The 26,055-nt window shown below is 46.8% G+C and overlaps 2 protein-coding genes across 4 annotated transcripts in view; one reads left to right on the top strand and one right to left on the bottom strand.

Annotated features, from left to right (window-relative positions):
- Positions 1 to 316: 316 nt before the first annotated feature.
- On the top strand, positions 317 to 20,427 carry LOC142564277 (luciferin 4-monooxygenase-like). The gene is made up of 4 exons (XM_075675219.1): positions 317 to 587; positions 15,702 to 15,846; positions 19,413 to 19,682; positions 20,227 to 20,427. The coding sequence occupies exons 1-4, from the start codon at positions 321 to 323 to the stop codon at positions 20,343 to 20,345; spliced, it is 801 nt and encodes a 266-aa protein (XP_075531334.1). The 5' UTR covers positions 317 to 320; the 3' UTR covers positions 20,346 to 20,427.
- Positions 20,428 to 25,301: 4,874 nt separating this feature from the next.
- The window catches only part of LOC142564939 (uncharacterized), an 82,058-nt gene continuing 81,304 nt past the window's right edge, over positions 25,302 to 26,055 (bottom strand). For all 3 annotated transcript variants that reach the window (XM_075676149.1, XM_075676150.1, XM_075676151.1), the window contains one exon: positions 25,302 to 25,467. In XM_075676149.1, the coding sequence (XP_075532264.1) occupies positions 25,363 to 25,467 (105 nt within the window). In that variant the 3' untranslated portion in view covers positions 25,302 to 25,362. The remainder of the gene's footprint in view (positions 25,468 to 26,055) is intronic.

Here is a 26,055-nt window from a genome sequence, read left to right as displayed (position 1 = left end):
AAATACAAAAAGGCAACAGGATGTCTCAAAGTCACGAAAGTGAGAGCGAGACCTAATAAATCTCACAACACAGAATAATATCGTCGGGAGGAACGATACTATCAAAAAATAACTTCAAGAAAAAGTTTATGGAATCCGGAAGCAAACATACATTAGAGATAAAACATGGAACTTTAGGTAACATAAGAAATAAGTAGTAGTCATGGCTGCTCGTCAATTAATGAATGAGTAACCCAAACTAAAACTGCAGCGAGAATAGTTTGGTTCGATAGTTTGCTTACGGCGTGGATTGAAACATGGCACAGGCGACGGCCGCGCAGATGTTCCCAGGCAATCTCCGAGCTCTGGTGCACGAGATGAGGCAGACTGGTAGAACGCTACCCAGCATGCGAGGCATCGCCGTAGGTGGGAGCTCCGTTTCAACACTACTAGCCGAAGAATGTGGGAATGCTTTCGGTGGTCTTGAGGCCCTGGTGCAAGTGTACGGCATGACCGAAGCATGCAGCCTTATTACTTCTCGGCCTAAGAACGAAGATTTCAGCACCAGCGCTGACGTGGGCTTCCCAACTCCGAATGTGGCAATAAAGGTGAGAAGCACTCGACGTCACCGTTTTTAATGGGATTAGAATTTTAAGGTGAAATTTTTGCGCTATGGGCTTCAAAAAAAAAAAAAGCGCGGCGCCAAGTTGAATTGTACAAAAATATCCACGTCACCTTTTACGAGCGAGAGTATGGTGCGGAGGCGAATGAGCAGCGTGCGCAGACAGAAGAATCAAGCCATTCCACTCTGTGAAGGTGTTTCACCGGTGAAGCTGTTTAGCTCATGACATGGAGGTGATACATAAGTTTTAACAAAGGTACGAACTCATTTATTGTCTTGATCGGTGCTCAATATTTACATGCTTTGATTATGTCAAATCGATGTGCGTACGCCACTGCGTGGTCCGTTGGGCATCGTGTTGGGGTAGTGTGGCATCGAGAGGGATATGTCTGCAACACGGAACGCGTAAACCGATCCCTCTTCGTTACCGACCCATCCACATTCAAATCACCGACAACGACAGCAGGGCTAGTGTCACCGGCAATATTTCACGCAAAGTTAGTAGCCATGAAGCTTACCGGACCATGTGTCATTGCGTAAACCGTTTCCTTTCGGTATCAACACATCAACATTGAAATCACCGACAGCGACAACAGGAATAGTGTAATCGCATCTAATTCACCCAAAATAAGTCGCCCTCAACCTTATAAGACTATGAATCGTTTACTTTTTGCTTGCTTACGGGGTTATGAGCCATTGCTCACGGGGGTATGACCTAAAGGCCCGCCATACATGCTTTCGCTGGCCCGGTTAAGTAACGCCATCGTGCCCTCCTTCTCCGCGCTTCTCCCTGTTCGCTCCATCAGCTTTCGGTGCCAAGGGGAACTTGCATAGTCGAAGCTTCTGGTTTTAGGCGGGAGTGACATCACGGCCCCAGAGGGGTGCGAGCGTGCAACAAGTAAAAATACAGGAACCGGAAATTCCGGAAGCGGAATGGCCGGAAATAGAAATCCCGGACACAGAATCTACGAAGTGGAACTTGTATGAGCACCGAATCAGGTCCCAGCGGCGCACATAAACAGTTGGCGCTACCTAGCAAAAGCAGCGCTGGCGCATGGATGTAGGAGTTTTAGTATGAGCCATCCATTAGGTCAGTTTCCCACATGCTGTTCTTATATCGTGTGCGTGATCAGAAAATATTTAATCACTCTTCGTTTCACTTTGCTGAGTGCTTGTAGTCTCTGCCTTACGGGGCTATTCATTGCATTGTCTGCTTGCTTACGGGAGCATGAATACTTACGAGGGTATGAGCCATTGACGATGATAGTTGTTCTTTACGGAGAACAAAAATAAATGGAACCCTAACCATATACAGCTTCCCTGTAAAAAAGGTTTATTTATTTACGTACGCTACCTCAAATACCCCTGCTGGAGGAGTTTTACATGAGGGGTGGGCGAGCATACAAATCAGCAGAAACACAATGCCATTGCAGTAAGCACTGAACAGAGTTAGGAGAAACACAGCAAAGTAGAAAAATCGCTTAGACTACAACGCTTTGCACATCCATAGGTTAAGAAATAGGAATACGTAAAGAAACACGAAAACTTATCAAATATGACACTGGACAAATGTTGAAGGTAATGTGTAGAAAAAGAGGCAATAACATTTTTCTAGGTATGGAACACGGTCAATAAAAACAGGCAGACATCTCGATAAACATATTAACATGTCGAAAAAAAAACGTTTAAAAGAGCCCTACAGATAATACGAGCAGATGACGCAAACAGGCAAGTGATTCGATGACGGACCTGAAACGCTCAGAATCACCATGAACAATCTCACTGACTAGAAGGCTGTTCCAATGTTCTGCTGTTGTAGAAAAGGACTGAAGATGGACGGTTGTCCGAGAGCGTGCTGGGTAAACTGCTTTATGGAGGCTGATACGGCTTGAAAGACGGTAAACTCGTTTGATAAGGGCATGGTCAGGAGGGAGGGCTTGGTAGAGCTCATGATAAAGGCAAAGTCTGAATGTTTTGCGGTGCCTATCTAGTTTGGAAAGATTAGCCTTTGATTTTAACATAGCGAGGCTTGTATGATATGAGTAGTCAGAAAAGATTAATATAGCTGAACAATTTTCTACCTACTCGAGTGTGTTGCTAAGGTTTTGTTTATGAGGATTCCAGATCGCCTTACTTAGGTCATATCAATAGATTGATATGCTAATAACTTAATGGAGGGCGCCGAAAGCGCGATATTACGTCGTAGATAGCCAAGGGTGCGGTTAGCTTTGTTTGTGATGTGTGTGACATGTGATGACCACATGAGGTCACGGGTGATGTTAAGTCCTAAATATTTGAGGAAATCTACTGAAGAATTGACCCGCCCCCCACTAGGTACGTATGTAGTAGTTTGATATTCTTGTCACCTATGAAATGAAATTACGGAAGCTATCTGAATATTAAGGACCATGAGCTACGTATGACACCAAATTTCAACACTTATTAGGTCGCGCTGAAGCCTTAGTTTAAAGGTGGGATTCGGTATGACACTGTATATGACAGAATCATCAGCAAATAGACGAATTCTTGAAAGGATGCACGCGGGGAGATCATTGATGTAAATTAAAGAAAAAGTATCGGGCCGAGTACTGTTCCCTGTGGGAGAACAGAGGTTACCGTACACAAGGTGGAGTTGACTTCATTTGTGAAAACGAACTGTAGGCGATTAGTGAGGAACGCTCTCATTTATTGAACCAGTAAGGGTTGTAAGTTTAGATGAGATAATTTTGTCAAGAGTTGACGATGAGTTACTTTATCGAAGGCTTTTTCACAATCGGGAAATATGGCATCTACTGAGATGGTATTGCCTAGACTAGAGCTGATGTCGTTAATAAAGAAAGCGAATTGAGTTTCACAAGAAAGGCCTTGTCGAAATCCGATTGGTTAGCAGTAAAAAATCGATAGAAGTCAAAAATTTCACAACACGTGAATGAATAACGTGCTCCATTATTTTTCAACAGACAATGGCTTGGGTATTGGGATGGTAAGTGCTTGTTTAGTCACTTTTTGGAATAGGTATTGCTTTGCCAATTTTTCACTCTCAAGGAACAGAGCCTGATTCGAGAGACTTGGAAAATTTGCGCTAAAATGGCGCTGACAATACGTTTAGCATGTTTAATAATTTGTTATTATTACCGCCAGTTCCCGCAGATGAAGTTAGTTTCAATGAGTATGATTTTATAGATACCATGGGGTTCAAAACTGGTACTGGGCCTGCACAGATGATCGAAGGGGGGTATGTTAGAAGGCTAATGGAAGTTTCACTCGTGAAGACAGATCGAAATGAGGTGTTAAGAGCCTTGGAAATTGCAAGTTTTGGGATGGCGGTACCGGCTTGATCTAAGAGGGATACAGATGTCGAATAATTGCGAGGATTGACGGTCCTCCAAAATTGCTTTGGGCTGCTGCCTATGAGGGAAGTTAATGGGATACTGAAGAAGATGTGCTTACTGCGGGCTAATTGAGAGTCAAAAAGCTTGGCAGTAAATTGATACTTGTCCCACGCGTACGAAGTATTTGCCAACTTGGCAGATCTGAATTGTCGCTTTTTTATCTTCCATCGTTTTAAATCTCTATTAAACAATGGCGATATAATAAGTTCACGAATACTTTTTGCTGGAATATACACTTTTATGAGCCGCTGCATTTCATTTTTAAACAGGAACCAATTGAAATCTACGGAGTGTGCGTGGGAATTCGAGATTATCGAGCCGCAAAAGTTGCCTAGTTCGGTGCTCATACCATCGTAATCCCCTTGATCATGTAGTGTTATTAATTTCGTCCTGATGTTTTGGCAAAACGATTTGCTTTTTGCTTTTGTGCATGCCGTAGATAACTGCGTGGTCGCTGCTGTTATCGAGGTAACTAAGCGGGCAGAAATTGCCAGGTTGTGAAGTTAGCAAATAGTCAAGAATGTTAGAAGACTGCGCTGTACGCCTAGTTGCCAAGCTGCGATAGGCCAAATGTAAGGCACGTGTTTAATAGTCGCTTTCTTCATTTTGTTTCGTTATTCTGTAGGTTAGGTCAGACATGGTAATGAATGGGAAAAAAAATCACCAAAGATAGTGATAGGGGACCTGGCGATAAAAACAAAATATGGGGTTGTACGTGCCAAAAGCATTTTCTTATTATGAGGCACGCCATAGTGTAGGGCTCCGGAAGTTTCGACCACCTGCGGTTCTTTAACGTGCACCTAAATCTAAGTACACGAGTGTTTTCGCATGTCGCCCCCATCGAAATGCGGACGCCACGGCCGGGATTCGATCCCGCGATCTCGTGCTCAGCAGTCCAACATCATGGCCACTGAGCAACCACAGCGAGTACCTGGGATATAGGGAAGATACATTGCGTAATGCGTCATAAAACACTGATGTAAATGAGCATTCACTGTCTGGCAGACGGCAGCAAGCCCCGATTATTGTGGGTGGGCTCACAGCCTTGCAGATGACGAAAACCATTTCTAAGGAGGAACGAATAATTTTGCGGGTGCACTGCAGGGAGCAGTGAATGTGAATGTCTTCATCCAGGATGTCTCTGCTGGCCCGCAGCTCAAAGTACGAAATACGGAGTACCAGGATGATGAGAAACCCTAGGTGCAACTCCGGGTTTCCCGCGATGCGTGCTGCGCGCTGGGTAGTGGTCACAGGATCACCCACTCAGTAGAAGCAGAGGCTTTATTTCTCAGCAATGTTGCTGCGCACTGCGCATTGTTCAGAATCACATATGAAACAGCATCAAACCAACCTTGAACTATTTGATGACGGGCATGACTCATTGCCTCCTGTATGCAAACTTTTCGAAACAACCGAAAATAGCACTGCAAACAGTAACCTCTCAATCACTGCTGAAGGTGCCGTTTGCGGGAATAATTGTCGATTGAAAGCCGCCCCTAACACCAAGGTCACACGGGGCACTTTCGACCGTGACAGAGTTAAACGAGCTAGATCCGGATCAAAGTCCTTTATTGATGTTTAACCTGATGTGATACCGTCCTTGCTTACTTTGCGCAAATATGCCACAATCGTTGTCAAGAAATACTATCCTGAGGAGTTACAACTTAAACCTATTCCAAGCTGTTCTATACAACTTATGCAATCAGCCCTCCAAGAGAGTGAGTGAGTGAGTGAGTGAAACAACTTTATTTGGTCCACTATAGACGTTAGCAAATTCCACGTCACCTGGCTCGGCCCCCTAGGGGACCATCAGGTGGAACCTGACGGCCCTTTCGCGAGCCCTCTGGACTGCCAGGATTTGAGAGGTCTGATCCTGGGCCGTAATTAGCTTCATCAATTCCTCTTGAGTGAAAGGGGGACCGGCAGAGGCGCAGCCCCACAGGACATGTTCGAAGTCCGCATAATCACCACAAAGAGGGCAGTCTGGGCTTGGGAACCGTTCGGGGTACATTGCGTGCAGCGCCGCGGGGCTCGGGAAAGGGCTTGTTTGCAGAAGTCTGAGAGTGACTGCCTGGGCCTTCCACAGCGAGGAGTGCGGCGAAGGTAGGAGTCTTCTTGACAGATAACTATATTTGCAGATTTCGTTGTACGAGCAGAGAGGCTCAGGTCGCCCAGGAGAGGACGCGTTGCCCAGCACACGGTCAGTCAAACCTCGTGCAGCCGAGTGCGCCTCCTCGTTGGGGTTGATGGAGGCAGCCTCAATGGTTCCAAGGTGCGCAGGAAACCCGGCCAAAGAGTGATGTTTTGTCTTTGGCACTTTGGATGATACGTAGGGCTTGGGGAGCCACCATTCACACCTGAAAGGCCCTGACAGCGGCCTTGGAATCCGAATAAATCGTGTCATATGCACTGTCCGTCAATGCAAGAGAAATAGCAACTTGCTCTGCAACGCTGGAATTAGAAGTGCGGACGGTAGCGCAGCTAAGGATTTTAGAATCACAGTCGATGACCACTGAGAAGAAGGCCTCTTCTTGAACGTACGAAGCAGCTTCTACGAAGCATGTTCGGTCCTTGTTCAAGCGGGCACTGGCGAGCAGAGCTTTACCCCTGGCTCGTCTTCGTCCTTCGTGGTAGGTGGGATGCATATTTCGTGGCATCCGGTGTATGTAAATATTGGACCCTACGTCGCTGGGCAGCTTCACAGCGGCGAGACTGACGACCGTGGGGTTACGTCCCAGCTTGCCAAGTATGGCTGGGCCCGCTGGGGTACCGGAGAGTCTGACAAACCGGGAAAATTCTTGGGCTTCAACGATTTCTTCGAACGTGTTGTCAATTCCCAAATTGACGAGGTCTTTTGTGTGCGTTCAGATGGGAAGGCCGAGGGCAAGCTTGAAGACTCTTCTGATAAGGGCATTGATCTTGTTGTGCTCCGATACGAGCCAGTTGGGCATAGCCCCTGACTAAGCGAGGTGGCATAGCAAGAAGGCGTGGATAATCCGGATCAGATTGTCTTCCTTGATTCCGCCGTACCTGTTGGCGATTATTCGGATCAGGCCGAGGGCGCTTTCGGTCTTGAAACAAATGCGTTTGAGGGCGGCTTCATTGGCCCCGTTCGACTCGATAAACATTTCTAGGACCCTGATAGTGTCTACCCGCGGTACTGGGAAGCCCTTAGCGGTGAATAATGTAATGTGGCTCTCTGTTGCTGGCTTCCAGGACCGGTGTGAACCGCCTCTGGGCCTCTTCTTGTAGAGCAAGAGCTCAGATTTAGCGGGCGAGCACCTTAGCCCGGTGGGGATAAGATACCGCTCCGTCACATCGATGGCCTCTTTCAAAGCACCCTCGACCTGCCCTTCACATCCGCTGGAGCACCAGATGGTGATGTCATCCGCGTAGATCGTCTGGTTAATGTTCGGGATTTTGTTCAAGGCCCTCGACAGGTTGATCAGGGAGATGTTGAACAGCGTCGGGGAGATCACCGCCTCCTGAGGTGTTCCCTTTGGCCCAAGTGGGATTTCGTGGGCCAAAAACTCGTCAATCTTGAGTCTAGTGGACCTTGAGGAAAGGAAGGAGCGCACGAAATTGTTCGCCCGTTTGCCGACGTTACACTCTGTCAGGCTCTTGAGAATGAAGGCGTGCAATATGTTGCCAAAAGCCTTTTCCAGATCCAAGCCGAGAATTGCCTTAGTGTCGGCGGAGGTAGAGTAAATGATCTGGTGCTTGATCAGTCTCATGGCGTCCTGAGTCGAAAGCCCCGACCGAAAGCCAATAATGTTGTGTGTATAGCATTCGTTAGACTCGAGATGGTCAGTGAGGCGGTTAAGCGTGGCGTGCTCGGCCATCTTTCCAACACACGACGTCAGGGAGATGGACCTTAGATTGTCGATGCTCGGCGCCTTACCTGGCTTCTGTATGAGTACTGTGTAGGCTGCTTTCCAGCTCCTGGGAATGAGGCCGCTGCACCAGATATCATTCAGCTTGTGCGTAAGAAACTCGATGGCGGCGTCGTCGAGATGCTTGAGCGTTTTGTTGGTGATCCCGTCGGGCCAAGGGGCAGATCTGCCGTTGAGGAATGCGAGAACTCGCGTGACCTCAGCCACGGTGAAATCCTCGTCCATAGATGGTACATCATGCCCTTCGTACTAGGGAAACTGGGGCGGCACCGGATCGTCCGTGGCCTCCAGGTACTTGTCTATGAGGTGCTCCGTGACTGCCTCATCTGGAGTCGAGTCGGTGGCCAAATGGACAGCTTTCGCCAAAGCTCTCTTCTGGTTCGCCTTGGTGTTGCCATCGTGCAGTAGGTGCCTAAGGAGACCCTAGCTTTTACCGTTCTTCCGCTGGCCCTCCACCGAGTCGCACAGCTCGTCCCATTGTTGCTTGCATGGCACCTTGCGGGCACCTTGCATGGCACCTTGCCTTTATCATCTTGTTTATATCAGAAATTTTCTTGCGTAGTCTTCTGTTATGTAGTGGAGTCTTCCATTTCGCGAGCAGTGCCTGCTTGGCTTCCAATAGATGCGCCAGCCTACTGTCCATCCTGTCGACCTCCAGATCGGCTGTCACCTCCTTGGCGGTTCTAACCGCATCCTTCTTTATCTCGTCGCACCAAGAGTCTAGGTCCATATCATCGTTAAGAACGCGCTCGGAGCGGTTGGCTCGGAACAAGTCCCAGTCAGTGAACCTAAAGGTCCTTGTTTTGTTACGGGCAGTCTTGATCACCCCTTCGATGATGAAATGATCGCTACAGAGGTCCATGGCTGTGTTGGTCCACATGACGTTTTCCAGGTTCTTGACAAAGGTAAGACCCGGAGTCGTATCTCGGCACACCGAGTTCCCTCTCCTGGTTGGAAAGTATTTATCGGTTATCAGCGTAAGATCTTCCTCCGTTGCCGCGTCCCATATGTCTCTACCTTTCTTCGTATTGGTACAATAGCCCCACGCCTGATGCTAGGTATTAAAATCCCCCATGACGACTAGAGGCTGACAGCCGGCCAAGTGCACGGCCTTCTTGAGAATACCACGAGGCCTGGCTCTGTGAACGCTGGGTCTGCAGTAAACATTCAGTATGAAGGTAATGTTTCTTCTTAAGCGCTGCGTAGGGGGGTCGACAAAGAGTTCGGCCATGACGTACTCGGTCCCATTGTCCGCGGGACCAAGGTCTCGCTGAAGGCACGCGAACTTTTTACTGACCAGGATAGCGACCCCTCTTCCTCCTTCAGTGGAAGCCACCTTAAGGAAACCGCAGAGCTGATAGGTGATGTGATCGGTTCTTGCAAGGCGATTACTTGGGGTTTGTCCTTTACGCTTTTTAGGTATTGTCGCAGGGTTGCCCGTTTGCTGACGAACCCTGCGCAATTCCACTGCCACATTGTTAAGACGTTTCTTCCGTTATCCATGTTTGGGCTTGGGAATGGATTGCGAAAGCGCCGCATTCGTAATGGCAGCCTCCGTCGGTGAGGCAATGACGCTGTGCAACTTTGGGACTTGTGCTGTAGATGTGCTTGGCAAAGATCCGTGGCTGGTCCCCTCCAGCCTAAGTATTCTAGCGCTAAGGGCAACCAGGCCCAGCTCAGGGTGCGCGATCATTTCTTGTACGGGAGAGGGACCTGTCTGTATGTTGGAGATGGCGTTCTTGAGATCAGACAGGAGTTTTACCATCTCGTCTCCCCTTGAGTCATCTAGGGCACGCCGCTTCACTGCAACCGTCTTGGGAGGGGCCTCCACTGTGTCCATGGCCGAAGAGCGTGCAGCAGGCTGAGAAGCTGGCTGTGTGAGCGCCAATCTTCGTATTTCCACCATCTCGGCGGCTAGCCGACTGATTTCCTGCTCGAACAGAGCGTTTTCCTTTCTACGACTATCAGTGGCACGCCTAAGCTCTTCGAGCTCATTCGTTAGACGCAGGTCGTGCGAGTCTTGAGAGTTGGACGCCTGCGTTTGGTTGCCAAGGGCCCCATTGGCCCACGTTAGAGAGGACTTGCCTTTACCGCCGTTGGGGGTCTTCGAACGTGAGCTGTTGGATGAGTGGCTCCCAGTACGGGACTTGGAGGAGCTTCTGGAGCTGTAGCGCGCTGGAGAAGGCGATGTGAGTCACGATCTCGATGTAGAGCGACTTCTGGAGCCCCGCCGGCTTGTAGAGCGGCTTCTCGAGCGCTTGCGTCTTCTGCCCCTAATGTTGGTTCGGGATGAGGCTTGCGGATCGGAGGATCGAACGATCGACGGCATGGACTCTTGCTGCCTGGCACGCTCGAAGCGTCGTCGGCGAACATTGTACAGCGTCTTGAATCTATGCGCACACTCTTTACCGGCTGTAAGGTGCGGATCGCCGCAGATCTTGCATTTTGGCGTGCATTGATGCGGCTCATCAGGATTTGGCAGGCTGCATCCCAGACAGATGACGTCGCTCGGTGTTGGACATACATCGGCCCAATGCCCGAGTCTTCCGCAGGCGTGGCATACGTCCACTTGCTTTCGATATAGGAAACATTTCATCAGGAGCGTTCCGTACCTGACAAAATTCGGTACCCGCTCCCCGTCAAAGGCGATGATGATGGTCCCAGTCTGAGCGATTCTCTTGGCTGCTAGTGCAAGAGGGTTGTTCTGGTTAACAATCTTGCCATCCACCGTCTCTCGGTCGTCTTGTAACGGTATGCCACGTATGACCCCCTTGGACGTGGCGTGCGGGGCTGTCTCGTACGCGCAGATTTCGTGGATCTTGCCTGTGATTCGGATTTGCTTGATGCGGGCATATCGATCGGCATTCTCCCGTCTGGGGGTGCTGGCCACCATGATGTTTTGCTGTAAGTTCGGGCACAGAGTGTCTTGCGTGAGCTCGTGCTGGCTGATGCCGGAGGCTGCAAGTATTGCGTCAGCCACCGTGGCCGCTCCAATTTTGGAAAATGTTCGGCCCACCTCTACGTTATTAAGATCGTTATTGGAAAGACACGAAGATCGTTATTAGACCTCTTGGTCTAATAACGATCTTCGTGTCTTCTTTGGGAAGAACAGGCATTCGGCTTGCTCTAATAATCTTCGTCTTCAGCGCTGCGCCGCTAGACTTGTAGCTATGGGGAGCCAAAGGCGTGGCCATTGCGTTCGGGTTAGCTTCCCGCGATTTGGCGCCAGCTCTTCTAGCACCTGCGGTTTGCCATCCCTGCTCTTGAGTGACGTCTTCCGGGAGAATATTTTCTCCCTCTACTTGATATTTCATGATGGTAGCGGTCGAGTGGCACTGAGCCGCCCCGGAGGCCAAGGCGTGGTCTCCGAAGTGCTCGTTAGACGCCACCAACGGATGCACAGGAATGTCCGTAAAATGGTGAAAAGTCACTCACTGTGGCAAAAAGGGTATCCACGTGGTCCTTACAACTTCACGGAAAAGATGTGCACAAATAAACATCGGCTCGCGACGATTAAATATGAGATAAGCTGGGAAAATGCGGGAACTGAAGAACGTGTCTTGACTCGCCGCCTTCTTCTTCTTCCTACCAAGAGAGGTCAAAATTTTTGAAATCACGACCATCCCCCCTTCGGGTGCGTGTCTGGCGAAGACAAAAACACCGTAAAGCTCATCTTATTTGAGGTAACACACCGTTTGTGCATGATAAGACCTAACAAAATAGAAATAAATATTTCAGATTGTGAGCTGTTTCCGCCATGAGCACTCCGCTATTGGTGAATGTTTTTGGACAGCGCCCACTTCGCCTCTCTGTAACGCGACGCCAAAAAACCGCGATAACTGACTATGTCAAAGTGACGTAAGCGCATTAAAGATGCAATAATATGCCACACAAACCTACATCTTGTATTCCGAAGTGCTCCGTGCCAATATAAATACAAGGTGGTAGCCCACCGATAGCTCTCTCGCTGCTTGGGTCTGCAGGGCAGAATTTCTTTATTTGTGCGTAATAATTTTAGTTGCATTGTCACCATACCATTGTCGAGCTCTTTGGTCACGTACACCTCGTCGCTTTATGGTTGACTAGAAGCGCAAACGCACACAACTAAGAGAAAACAATACACAATAAATGCGCAGACAACTTCGTTGAGTGCATATGGGCTTCCAATGAACCATGAATCTATACCAATTGGCCGCCTTATCTACTCTCCTGTGACATCACTTTGCCGGGTTTTGTTCGCCGAGAATCCATTCTAGTAACATAGTTACTCTTCCGTTATGTGCCGCCGCGATTTTCTGCGGCCCACGTAAGCCAAGCAAGAGGAAGTGGGCCGAGTGCCGACGCCGGCACCACCCTTTTAATCCCGGTAACTGCTTCCACTGTGCTAGTTCGCCCCCACCGAAACCATGCTCATTTCGGTGTGCTCCTCGCATCTTGTCAGACAATTAGATACGAAAAACCATTGAAGCTAGGCAATCCTATTTGCTTTGAAAGCAAACAAAGATGCGCTTCCATGAAAGATGCGAGCGGTTCATTGGCCAGTTCAAACAAAACTTCGGGTCACCATGCAATTTTTGCGCTGGCGGTTACGAAAATTTAACATCAGGATATGGGAATAAACCATATCGCAATACTTTTACGTTATAGAGCCCTCGATCGCGACTGAACGCGGTCTCCATGAAACTATGCACGCAGGACTGACATAGTCGCAGCCACTACGCGACGAGCCGTAGACAACACCTTTAAGTGTGCTAACTTTAAAATGCCATCAACGACTCTGGAACGTTGCGCAAGTGATGACAACCACAGTAGCCGTTACACAATGCACGAGGGAAGGCCGTTCAGCCCATGCAGCGAACTCTTGCTTCATTGCGTTCATTCCAAATTCCTCCTAGTGGCAGCACTTCTTTTGCGCAAAGGATGCAGTAAACATGTAGAAATTCGGACACTTACCAATAGGTGGTGCCGGTGAGTCACGACTGCAGTTGCTGTAGTCCTTCGCCAAAGTCTAGACCCTCTTCATCTAACCGTGGCGCTTGGTCTTCCGTCAAAGAAAGGGGAGGCTTCGCTTTCCGTCATTTCGGCCCACGGCGCAATGTCGTTTGAAGTGACACTTGCCGCGCAAGCTCGGAGGATCATTATGTTATGTTGAACAGAAGTCGCTCAAATGCAGTCGCGCTTCTCTGGCGTTATTTCTTTGCAGGGTTCCACGTCAGCGGCAGCATCCATCCCGGCGAGCCATCTATTTCATTTCCTTGTCGTAAAAGAGGGAGTAGCGGGCGGTTACGCTAACGGTCGCATATTATGGCGCCATCTTATTTGCCCAGGAAAATGAAATCCGGAACCACACAGCAACGACGCCATTGGCGTGGCGAGATCAATTGAAGAAGAAACTACGGTCGGTTTGCTCCTCAAATATTGACACGTGAACTTGTTTATATTTTACGGGTGGGCGCTTTTCACCGTCTAACAATTGTTATCGCTTGGCGCAGGGCGCGCCTGCATGTATCGGAAGTCTCTGAAATGTTATCGATGGCTCTATCCGCTATCTGTCGTCCTCGAAAATTGTGTAATCTCATTGCACGTATGCGCGACGTGAACGGCGTAGAACATTCTTGAACACACACGGGCACGAGCGATTACTCTGGAACGTTCGATGGCACATGTCTACAAGCAGACGCGCTTGACCTCTCCCCCTCCCCCCCCAAACCGTTTGATCAAATTTTCGAAGTTCGCCTACTGTGCTCGTCCCTGTCGCCGATCTTTGAGTATAGCCTATTTTACAGGGCGTATGTTCGTCTAATAGCAGCCTATTATCGTCATTACCAGTTTTTCTGCTTTCTTCACCGTCACTACCAAGTGAAAATATATACTTGTCGTTTTGCACGGAACGAAAGTTTACGCGTTAATGGAGGTTCGTAGTTCGTTTAAACTCGGCTTAGTGTTTCGCTCTAGGTTGCCTTTAACGCGCCATCCTCCTTTTATTCACGAAGACCCCGCTAATTTTCAACACGCGCTAAGTAGAAATGAAATATCACTACGTTAAGAACAGATGTGGTATGGACAGGCAACATAGCTTCAACGACTTAGCATTCGTTATGGAGTGTCATCAATGCATCTAAGCAAAGTAATTATTTCTTCGTGCATTTAGGTCACGTCACGGTACACAGTTTGCTTTGTATTCTATTTTACAAAGCGACAGCTCATCTCATTTCTGCACCCCCCCCTCAGTTTAGCGCCAAAATAAAAAAAAAGAAACATTAATGCTTTGTGGAATTACAGACTGCTTGTTTCCGTAAGTGGTGACACATGCTATTCTCATTCCCACCGCAATGCAAATACCTGGTTGGAGCCGAACACATTCCCATGCTATAACGATATCCCCTGTTCCACAGAACTAAACCAGATAAGGCCGTGAAAGAGTTTATTCTAATGTGCTCAGAAAATTTTCCGCATATGTGTGTGCAGCTTCCAAGAATTCGGTAATGCCACCAGAGTGTCGAACAACACGACGGTGAGCGCAGTATCACTGAGCACCGCTACGAATGCAGGGAGGGAAGACGCATGCGCACAGACTATGCGCTCTAGTCCGAGCATGGTGTTCTAGGCTATTCCGTAAAGCTCCGCAAAGCCCCTCCTGCTACTTATGTGCTTTCCCAATGCACACAAGAATATGCGCACGTCCTCCAGCACTCCCGCTAAAATAAATATGTTACCATAGCTCATAACCAGCAAGGGTTACGACGGTTTCCGTACTCTAGCACAGCCGCTGATGCTTAGACACCAGGACGCTCTACACGCATGCACTTATCCTGGCTTCGTTAGGTGCACTCCGTGACAGAGAGCTGGTCGTTGGGCCGGTCGACGCTCCCGTGCGATTACTAAAATCTTGAAGAAATATAGGCTAATGTCTAAAATAAATAACACTTTCAGGTATGTTCTCAGGCCCGTGCTCGATGAGCGCGTTTGCACCTTCAAATTCGTCAATTATGAACTCTTCATGCTTCAACACAAAATTTTTATTCGCAGCATCAAACTTGAACATGAAGCGTAGTTACGTTCCGCGTATTTCACCTTCAAATTTCTCCAGCCAACCTCTCTGCTTTTCTCGAAATAATAATTTTTTTTCTCCTTCTAACCTTGAAATGGTCCTGATACGTGCAAACCCTCTAGCTTACGTAGTCTAACGAAATGCTGATTGTAACTTCATTTTCAAAGTCTTCGAATAGTGCTTTTTGTGAACTAAATATTTTCTGAATGGCTAAACCTACGTTTTTACCTATATGCGCCAATGAGCCCTCTCCCTTCCCCCTAAAGAAATATTCATCCGAGTTGTTCACGAGATGTGCAGGAGATCGTTCTCTCCCGACTCTTCTCAGCACGCTATCCACTTGCGCCATATTTTTGTGCAAATGCTGAGTGGAAGTGTATCTTTCATCAAATTTATCTCGAGGGAACAGCCTTGCAAAGGTTCTGGCTTGGCCTTTTGTACAATCGTGTCTTTAAATGTTTTTTAAACAAAAGGAACGAAAAGTGGTCCATCCCATTGCGGGTAGGTCAGTGGCTCATTGGGGCAGACCGTAACAAACACGAGGACCGTAGGCAGGAAACAAATGTATAGAGCTACATGGCTTATGTAACTTCATGCCTTATAATAGCCTGGCATAGTCAGGCAGCTGGTATTTTTTTTCACTGACCTTTATATTTGTATTGTATTTGTCGATGATGCATAACTTTGTTATATTGGCCTACGAATAAATAATAATGTCAGGTTGATTCCTACGGCAAACAACACTATTTTCGGTCAATTTTCAGGTAGTTGACGTGCTGACGGGTGAGAAACTCGGTCCCCACCAGACAGGCGAGGTCTGCTATCGCACGCCGTCGGTAATGAGGGGATACTACAAACGACCCAAAGAAACCGCCGATACCATCGACGAGGACGGCTGGAGCAAGTCGGGTAAGGTACAGTGTTGCATTTGTTGCGATGTTAACGCTAACTTCAACGTTGTTTATCTCAGTTTAGCGAAAAAATTTCCATTTCTTTTTTACTTTAATTCAACTTCCGACTTTTTTTTTGAGCGATAACGAAAACTATATGGGTGATGATTGACCTCTAGGTAAAATTTAGCACAAAGCAAGCACTACATTTTTCGTACTAAAGTGGGACGTGCTATATAATTTTACGTGTTGAGATTCTAAGGAGTGCAGGCTATCCGTGGGTGACGGCGGTATATTACATATTTTTTGTATATTTCGGAAGCGCAAAGAAAGAAACGAGGCGCAGGGCGCCTGCAACTTTTTCTCGCGCTAAATGAGATGTTCACAATCTGCACGTATAGGCGACAAAAATATTTACGGAAAGGAACCAAATACATTTCCGTCCTCAGTGGAAAACAGTTGACAGTTGGAAACGAATTGACCACAGAAAGCATTTTTGGCACAACTTCAGAATAAGAAATCATGGGGAATGCTGCGCTGAATCAAAACAATATAGCAGGTGGCAGTCTCCGAGGCCACGTATTGTTTTGAGCCTCTCTGAGGGTGGGCGACTCAGCAACTCAAGTCTTGCTCTAAGGGCTAAGGTTAGACTTTGTTGTATAAGCTGTAGTGAAATGCGCTACTGTACCACAAGAACAGGCGACGCAATTGTAAAGTTCTAGTGCGTTCTTTCCTTCATTTGTTATTGTAGATCAGCAGCGCACTTCACTACAACAGGCTCTGCTGTGCGCGGAGAAACCTGAAAACCGTAGATCAAGGGAGGATAAGGGTGCTCCAAAGTGCAGGAGTTGTACATTTATTGTTGTATAAAAAGATTTCGCGGAGGACATAGCGCTGACGCAAATGCATAGATACGTTCCCGTGGGAAGTTATGTAGATCCAACACACTTGTTCGATAAGCTTGGAAGCCGAGCTTTGTACAATGTTTGTGCACTAGTTTATCGATGTTCGCGCTTGGGCTCGTAGACATACTTATTAAAGGAGTGCATGAGTTTTCTGTGTAACTCATTCGTTTTTCATTGTTGAGACGTTTTATTGTTGTTTATTTCAATGTCTTGCCACTGAAATTGAACACCACCGTTGTCAGTTCACAGCATGACACAATACACGTCGTGGTAATGAGGTCTTACAATGCGATGCGGTCGCTTTATTGAGCGGAAATCGGCGATGAGGAAAAGCAGAGCTTTGTGAACGCTGAAATACATGCCCAGTGTTCGATGCCCAGTTGCACCGTACCCACTGGCGCAAGTTGCGTACTAGGCGAAACAGCTGCGAGCCGATGTCCTGTTGTCCGACAAACATATATATATATATATATATATATATATATATATATATATATATATATATATATATATATCAAGGCACGTCGAATCCAGGAAGAGAGCCAAGGGAAGCTTCGCAATAATGATGTGTAATGTACTCGCTTCGTTTCCCATAAATTTTTTTTTGCACGTGATCTTCTCGTTTGTACAAGGACATGCCGCCGTTATGGAAGGGTTCGGATGCTCGCTCCCACCGATCATACGAAACTTTTTGCGCAGAACTTGTCTACAATGATTTTCTAAGTGTGCGCATAGCAGAAACGCATTATTTACGAGGCGTGCACTGCAGCCGCACTACTCTAGTGCTTTCCTGTGGGCACGCTGCGCCATCTAGCGCCTCACCTGCGAAGTCGAGGCATAATCTATGCATAAAGTTACTATACATATTTCTGAGGAGGAGTTGGCCAAAAGAAGTGTCACGCACATAGCCGCGACATTGCTACCTGTCCATGTTGTAATGGAAAAATATTATCAAAATATTATGCAAAAACAAGCGTTTGCATGCAGCATGTAGGTGTGGGCAATGTGTAAAATTCCCTCCGCCTGGCGCTTACAAAGTGCCTATTCGCGGACCTGTGATCTAAAACTTACGGTGTTGAAAGCATGCCTTTGTAGGCGTCTGAGCTATATTGAGCCACCACACCGAGAGACAGTCGGGATCGCGTTGCTTGGGTATTTTGTCTGAATCACGTCTTGTGGTCTGCGGTTGAGCGCCCGCACAGTCTAGCAACACTGCGGCATCCTTGCGGTTATTGATGTTAACGCCTAGAGGCTATGGGTAGCAATTCCTCCATAGTTGATTATTTTAACCGTATGATAATCTGAGGTACGTCGCGGGCTGGTGCTTGCGAACGCTGAGAATTAGTCCCCTACCTCTCGCTCCCCGAGCGCATTCATGTCCCCGCGCGCTAGAATGCCGGGCTGCGGAGCTTGAACACAACCCGTGACGTGCCCTTCGAATCCACCCATCACAGCAGAAATTTTAAATAATTTCTCGGAGAAAATGTATTCAGTGGGGAATTACCGCCATTTTTCCGTGTCTAGTATGTAGCTTGCAAGCCCATAATGGGTCTCGACTCGAACCATGGTACATTTTCAAAATGAAACAACGCTGGTGACGACTGGTGACGAAAGCACACATTTCTTGTCAAAGCCACCTCAAAAATAGTGAACCCTATATAGTGAACCCCTAATAGTGAACCCCAAATAGTGAACCCCCCTCGCCGCGGCAGGCTGCACATTCCTATTGAGCCACTGTTGTTACGTGAGAAAATGCGCCGTTCTTGTTCTTTTTTCCTTTAATTTTGCCGTTCTTGTTTGAAGAGCCTGGGCAGGCAGTCTCGCAACTTCACTCATCATTACAAGTATAAATAAAATCATCACGGCCTTTCTCACTGCTTTTTGAGATAATGAAGTGATGTGACTTAGCATTCCGCAGCCAATTCGGCTAAAACAAGAAGTTCTCGATACTGTCCAGTGTGGTGAATGAAACACTGAAGGAAACTACCGCCAGCGACCGATCATCAATAAAGGGGTCATCGCCCCTCAAAGTTCAGTGAACATACGCCCCACAGCTCATCTTGTCTAGTCTCCCAATCATTTGCATGCCTTTGCCTACTTCAGACGCTTCTTTGTCTTGCAAGCACACGCGCTACCGATACTGCGTATGAAGTCTCTAGTTACTGAGGGTAGAGTGGTAGTCGTCTCTGTGAAGCAAACAATCGAGAAATTCGGCCTTTCGTATACAGTGCTTCTCCTTGCCAGTGTTAGCCAGCAGGTTGTTTGCAGAAGACGCAACCAATTAATTCCTACTATCAACATTGTGTAATAGGCTGTTCTCATTCTCACACTTGGCGATTGCTGCTGTTTGTTACTCATTTTTGCGGGCCAACCAGTGCACCCGCTCTTTATAGCGTTTGCATCAGTAAGGCAACCTTTTCTTGTAGCACGCAGAGAAAATTCATCATGCGTTTTTTGAGAGAAGCTGCTCCTGCATTGCCGTCATGTCACTAACTATAGCTGCTTGATATGATAATCATTTTTGCTGTTAGTCTGCTGTGGACTATTGTTATACCGGCGTCGCGTGTGGTTGCTGTGGTCTATTGAATTAGGCTGATCGTGAAGTTCGTCATCTAAAAATAATTTACAGAAAATAAATTTTACGTCTGACTCCGGTAAGCTCACGGGAATGACCATGCAGGTGACGCCGGTTACTACGACGAAGACGGCCGGCTCTACATCGTCGAGCGCCTCAAGCAGATGATCAAGTGCTTGGACGGCACCGTCATTCCCACCGAATTGGAAGAGCTCCTACTCCGCCAACATGCCTCTGACATCGCCGAGGTGTCAGTAGTGGGACTGCCGCATCCTCACTATGGAGAAGCACCCGCGGCTGCAGTGGTGCTCACAGACGAGGGCCGCACGAAAGACTCAGAGCTGCTCGCCGAAAAGATTAAAGCAACAGTAGCGAGTAAGTTATGCATCAGGAATAGCGGGCGTTCTTGTTCGGAAAATAACGGTGGTGATAATGGGTAGTGTTGTGCGAATAATACGAACTTCGATATTCCATTCGAATAAGGTTCCTATTCGATTAGATTCGCGAGTCACATCTGCTTTCAAAACATTCGAGACCCTCAAAATTTCGAATTGTATTCGGAGTGTTGTTTAATCGCGAAGTCGCTGATAAGTTACGCTGTTTCTTGGGTGGTGTTTTCTAGCTGTCCTAACGTGCTTTCGCAATGGCTGCACCGGTGTTCGTGTATAGTCATAAGCGCGCAGTAATGCGCATGATGATAAACAGGATCCGTGTCGGCTTCCTATATTGAGCTTCGCCCTTAACAGTCGTATTAAGCGGGAAAGCGTGCAAAAATATTGCAGTGAAGCGTATCCGCCACGCAGTGAAGCATACCAAAGGTTAGGGAAAGATTAGGGAACAGCATGGCATCACTTCTTTGTTTAGAGCAGCTGCGTTGTAAGTAGAAGATTTTCCAACAGCTATTCCCCTTTGTCTACAGGTAACCATGCTATGCACAAGCACCTCTACGGCGGCGTCTTCTTCGTGGATTCACTACCAAAGACGGACACCGGGAAAGTCACCAGAGCAACTTTGGCTCGTTGTCTCGCGCGACTCTAGTAACAACATGGTGATCTACCTGATACTGACCTGCCCAACATGTGCGCTCGAAATTTTCAATGCTGATGGGAATTCGCAATAAGCTATAAACTAGTCTAACCATTAACAGCCCTCGTTGCGGCTTCCTTCTGCGCGGGTTAAGTGCTAATGTCTCAATATGGAAGTGCTAGATATAAAAGCTATAAAGAGTTGATGCAGACTGATTTAGCATTCTTTATGAAAGCAAGACGATCTCATTCATGAGTACCATTTTGACTTTTGCAACCGAGAAAATGTTAGCGTGTCCCATAGGTGACAGGCTTACGTTTACCGCCATAACTAGATATTGCACGCGACAGTGAGCTCTAACTACACGAGCCATGATAAAAGGCGTGCCTGGAAACGTAATCGATGCGAAAGCTTCGAATGGCCCATTGAACGAAAAAACCGACGTCTGTTACCTGTAAGAGCGAAACGGCGCCTACTTTCGCATCCGCCGCGATGTCACTTCGCGACCGCACATCGTCACAGTTCCCGTTGGCTGCGGCGCCACGTCACGACCATGCCTCAGTGTAGCAGAGAGGGCGAAAGGGGACGCCTGCAGCCCCAATAGCGCACCAGGTGTTGCATGAGGGGAGAAGGCAAGCCGCGACGCCACGTCACTGTCGTTTTCGGAAGCCTGTGTGAGCCACACCTTTTTTTCCCGCACAAGACCTGGCCTGTGTTTTAAGTGCGCCTAAGTAAAGGTCGCATGAAAGTGCGCCAAGCATCAAAACGCGCTCGACTGCCCGCTAGGAGTTGATAACTCGAACGAACGCTCAGCGGCATTCAATTGGACACTAATTCTTTCGTATACAAAAATCATAAGAGGAACTTAGGTGTCCGGGAATTTCGCATTCTGATGACCTGGAGGGCACAAAACTATCTGACAAGAAAGTTTGACAGGGGTAGCTTTGAAACTTTATTTATTGTTCTTTTCGGGTCCTCGGTTGCAGCTATGATCATGAGAGCATTAGCTATAGAATGACCAGGCAACCTTTATACACTCGTGAATGTTCAAAAATTTGCATTGTGTACAGACAGGTTGCGCCCCGCCTGTTATTTTGATTGCGACGATGTGCTATAGTGGTCCGGCGCGTTCCGGTGTATCTGAACTTTTGTGTGCCGGGGCGTTAGTCAATCTGAATTAGATGTGAATCCATGTGTTTATGAGCCAGGGTCAACAGGAGAACATTGGTCTAGATGATTTCGAATAAATGTAGAGAGGGCAGTTCTTTAAAATCAGCAGCCTAATTACAGACTCAGGAATCAAATGTTTCCTTTCATAAAGTTTCAACGTTTACTGCTTGCTTACTGCCACGAATGGCTTGACTGCCCAGACATCATTCGAAGCAACGCATCTTGCTGCACCGCAAGCAGTTGCACCAAGGAAACACACAACAGAGCAGCCAGGGCGAAGAACTTTTTTTGGTCACTACAATCAAAACGTGCATCCAAACAAGAAAGTAACAATCACACGCAGTGAGCCACTGCTATTACCTCGAACGTTTGTTTCCGTATTCTAACAGTTCTTGAATCGGATACAGTATGCTCTCAAGCCGATAAAAGCGTAAATACAAGTGCGCAACTGAATTCAGTTCTATTTTACGTATTTAACGCAAGTGAGCAAGAGATAAGAAGTGTCACACGGAAATTGCGAGCGAGCCGATCGTGTTACCACTGGAATCGATCTGAAAAGATAGGGATCCTTTTTCCCATTCATGCGTCACTTTTACCATAAGACGCTGCATAGTGGCCTTTTTAAACATTATTTCTGTTCGCGAAGCCGGCTTACCCCTCATCATTTTGACACCTACATTATGCAGCCCAAATAAAATTAAGATTGGCTTACCTCCTGAGCAACTTGCGAGCACTCCTAGACTGTTGAACACCCCTCGAGGCTATGGCGTGTCCAAGCGCATACGTGCACCCAAACACAGGACAACTTCTTCGATGCCGCAGCGTGCAGAGTTTTGTACGCGAAGTGAAATACATTCAGCGCAAATATCCCCGCGCACTGACAGCACATGACGAGGGTAAAGTGTACACCACACAGCGATAAATCCGGAAAATGGCCAATTCGAACGTGCCGATACCCAAGCAGCGTAACCATCCATCGTTTCTGTTCTTCGCTCCCGATGGGTCAATCTCTCTTCCTTGGGGTCTTGCTCCACTCTTAAGTACAAATCAAGAGACATTTACGCCAAATGAACAATCTTTACAAGACGACACGATAAATGCCGGCTGACTACACATGTGCAGCTTTGTCTATCGTCCCTTAGATCGGAAGCGCTGCGCGCGCTGCCCCCTGGTGCCACACTCTGTGAGCGCGGAGAACAGAACAGAATCGGTTTCGTTTACGCATTTGTGCTCAAGTTTCTGGAACAGCAAAATAACTGCTTGAAAAATAACCGAATTTCATAAAAGACGAGAACGCTTTGTCTCCCACAACGTAGTGCTTTTTATACAATGCAAGAAGCAGAGGGGCAGGGAAGTCAACCAACCCGTTTGCTACTGGGGATAGCAAACCCCCGTGTTGCAATACAGTGCAAGGCAGTGCACTGTGATGCGTCAATAAGCTCTAGTATAGTGCTAATTTGGGCTGGTTGGTGCATGTAATCAACGGGTGAATAATGAGTTGTGTCATAACATTTAACCATGAATAATGTACATAGAACTAATGGTGTTGCATTCTGGGTCAAAAAGAAATAAAGCTCGAATCATTACGCAAACTCGACGCTCGGCGTTCTTTCTTTCCGTCTTTTTTTTTCTTTTTGACGCTACACACAGTACTAGCAAGGTAATAGGTCCTTCATCTTCACTCACCTTCCAGTAGTTTGCGCACATGTTGGTGCATGTTCGCATCTTTATTCTGCCGTGCAAGAATGTGCGCGCTTACCAGTCTTGTTTCAAGATGAAGCGCCAAGTGTTTGCGATTACATCTTACCGCAAGGATTAACACATGAACAATGAAGATTATGCGTAATCTATGTGCCTCAATAAATTGGCAGGTATTGACAGAGACGAGGCATTTTGGAAATATTATGGGAAGGAGTTAAACAAACTATTGTGCAGTTCAGCAAATCCTTTTCACACTTGGATTAATTGCTTACGGCATTCGAAAATTTCATCCGACCACTGCACTTGGATCTATAGGCCGCCAGTTCCCTTCGGGACCATTTGTTGCTAAATCTAAACGCAGTCACGGTCATTGTACCACTCCCTGGGTTTTGGTACTGATTTATAGTGCGCACAATTTTTGCCGTCGATCTCATTCCCAGTGCACTAGCACCTGAGTGCCCCCAATTTGTTCACATGGGCACGTATGTCCACAGCTCTTCGTTCACTTAAACATATATGCTGTATTGTTAACTACAAAGCGCTTAATTGGAGAACAGTGCAAAAACACGCATATATTTGCGCCTATAGGTCAGCGTTAGAAGGTCCGTATGCGCGGCAAACTGCGACAAGATTGGAGGATGCGTGTATATATATATATATATATATATATATATATATATATATATATATATATATATATATATATATATATATATATATATATATATATATGTGATCTGTTATTGCAGCTTTTGGCAGAAGGCTAGTTCTCACATTTTGTACGTATCTTCATAATGAATACAGTTCGCGTGTTCAATAATATTCTTAGCTGTAACTTTGTGAGTACCTGCGCTCATTCAAACAGCTTATATTTCCTCGCAATAATTCGGATGTTTGCATGACAAAAATATGGAATTCTGTCTGTTTCGTGCAAAACAGTGTATAGCGGCTCTATTATTAGAGTGAAATATTCGTAAAGCTTAAAACGGAGGGCACTTTCCTTATATTAACGGGAGATTTTGCCGTATTCTTTTAATTATGACATGCTTTCCATATTTTTACCTGAAATTCTGCAGTGTAATGACGGAAATCCTCCGTTCAATGACGGAAGTTTTTTACAGTGTACTTGAGAGTAGTGAAAGCATCATTTTTTATTAGTAGAGCGGTTTAGTATAGCTAGCGCTATACTAAACTTCTCTATTAAGCACTTTGCGTCCCATTATAACGCTGGCACTTCCAAAGGCTGAAATACCTGCCTTTGAAGACTTGCGCTGCAGAAATTCGTAGAATTTCAGCGGTTTGCATGCCCCTTGAATTAATTTTTTTTGCGATGGTAATTATGTGGACACTCCATGGGCATTTTCGCCATCGCCGTCGCAAGCATTTTCCCCATAAAGTTCCAGGGCGATAAGACTGTTACGGTGCGTCGTATGCTTATGTGCGCGAGTATGCTTATGGGCGAGGGAAACCCACAATCGCGGTTCAATCTGGCGCGTGGGAAGGAAGCAAGCAGAAAACAAACGCACCGTCTTCTGTCGCGCGAGGGGCCGTGGGGGAATGTGTCAGGGTGAGAGGCAGGAAGCGGGGCGACGTTGTCCTCTGGCAGCAACTGGTAATTTCGCGCCCGGACTCAAAGGGAACTGACGATCGGAGCTCACTGTCGCGTGCGATATGTAGAGAAAAGCAGAGCGGCAACGCCGGTGGGAGGCTTCAACACCGCCAACAAGTGCATACTTTTCATGGCTGCGTTCTGCCACGCGCGTCGTATGTTGAAAGGGATCGGGAGATGGCTCATACCTTTGTGGGAGCTGCGTTCTCACCAATTTTGCGTTGAAGCGACGTAACGCACGAAGGACACTTCGCTCGCTTCTACTGTCACGTTTTCTTACATCAGCGTTTTCACAGCGAGTGTTCACGCTGAGGCCATGCTTATTAATAAGTTAGTAAACAGATGTTTTCGAGCCTACACGGCCGATAAACCTACTGTCCTAACTTTGTATAGCTATCTACCAATTTGCTATCACAATCGATGATTTGCCTTTCGGACGAAACTGCGACTTTTTTATGCACACTACGTCAATACGAAAGAAAGACAGGATATTCAAAATTTTATTTAAGAAATAAACAGGGAAAACTGTTGCTGGAGCCAATTACCGATTCAGACCCACCCAAAGGCAAATATTGCTTTGTGCCCGTACGCCAGGGCGTCATCCATGGTTTCCGGCAGCACAGACAAAGTCATTCCCATCTTGTGCATACAAGTCTGCAGAATAGCAAAGAAAACGTGCTTATGACAACAGTGTTTAAGCTTCCGGGAAATTCATTTTTGTCCACCATTAGCAACTCTGTAAAACCTTCAGATCGATGCGTATTCTTATGCTGACAGGTGATTCCAAGATATATCATGATATATGCTTCCATGTGGAATTTGGCTGCTTAAGCATTCTTTGTATGTCCACAAATGAACAGTGCGCAGGAGCGCTGATATTTAAATGTCAAACTTAGCATTTACGATTACCTCTCGAGAAATTGATAAACTTAAGGTGGAGATAATGTACCAAGTCCACATTTAGGCATCAGTACGAATATAGCGTGCGAGAAAATGGTATGCGTATGCATTTATATAGACGGGTTTATGTCATAAGTGAACTTTATTCATATAGATGGTCTGAAGATCGGTTTCATAAATAGGAAAAACCTTAAAAATTCGAACACAGTTCAAATCAAACTTTCTCATTTTACAGGTATGGCTCTTATCGCGAGTTTTCGCTTTGACACATTGTGACGCACTTCTGTATCAACATGTATGCCTAAACGAATAAATATAGTGTTACCACATCACATACAAACC

This window comes from Dermacentor variabilis, chromosome 11 (genome assembly GCF_050947875.1).
Source record: "Dermacentor variabilis isolate Ectoservices chromosome 11, ASM5094787v1, whole genome shotgun sequence".
Classification (NCBI taxonomy): domain Eukaryota; kingdom Metazoa; phylum Arthropoda; class Arachnida; order Ixodida; family Ixodidae; genus Dermacentor; species Dermacentor variabilis.
This window is presented reverse-complemented; position numbering and strand designations above follow the sequence as displayed.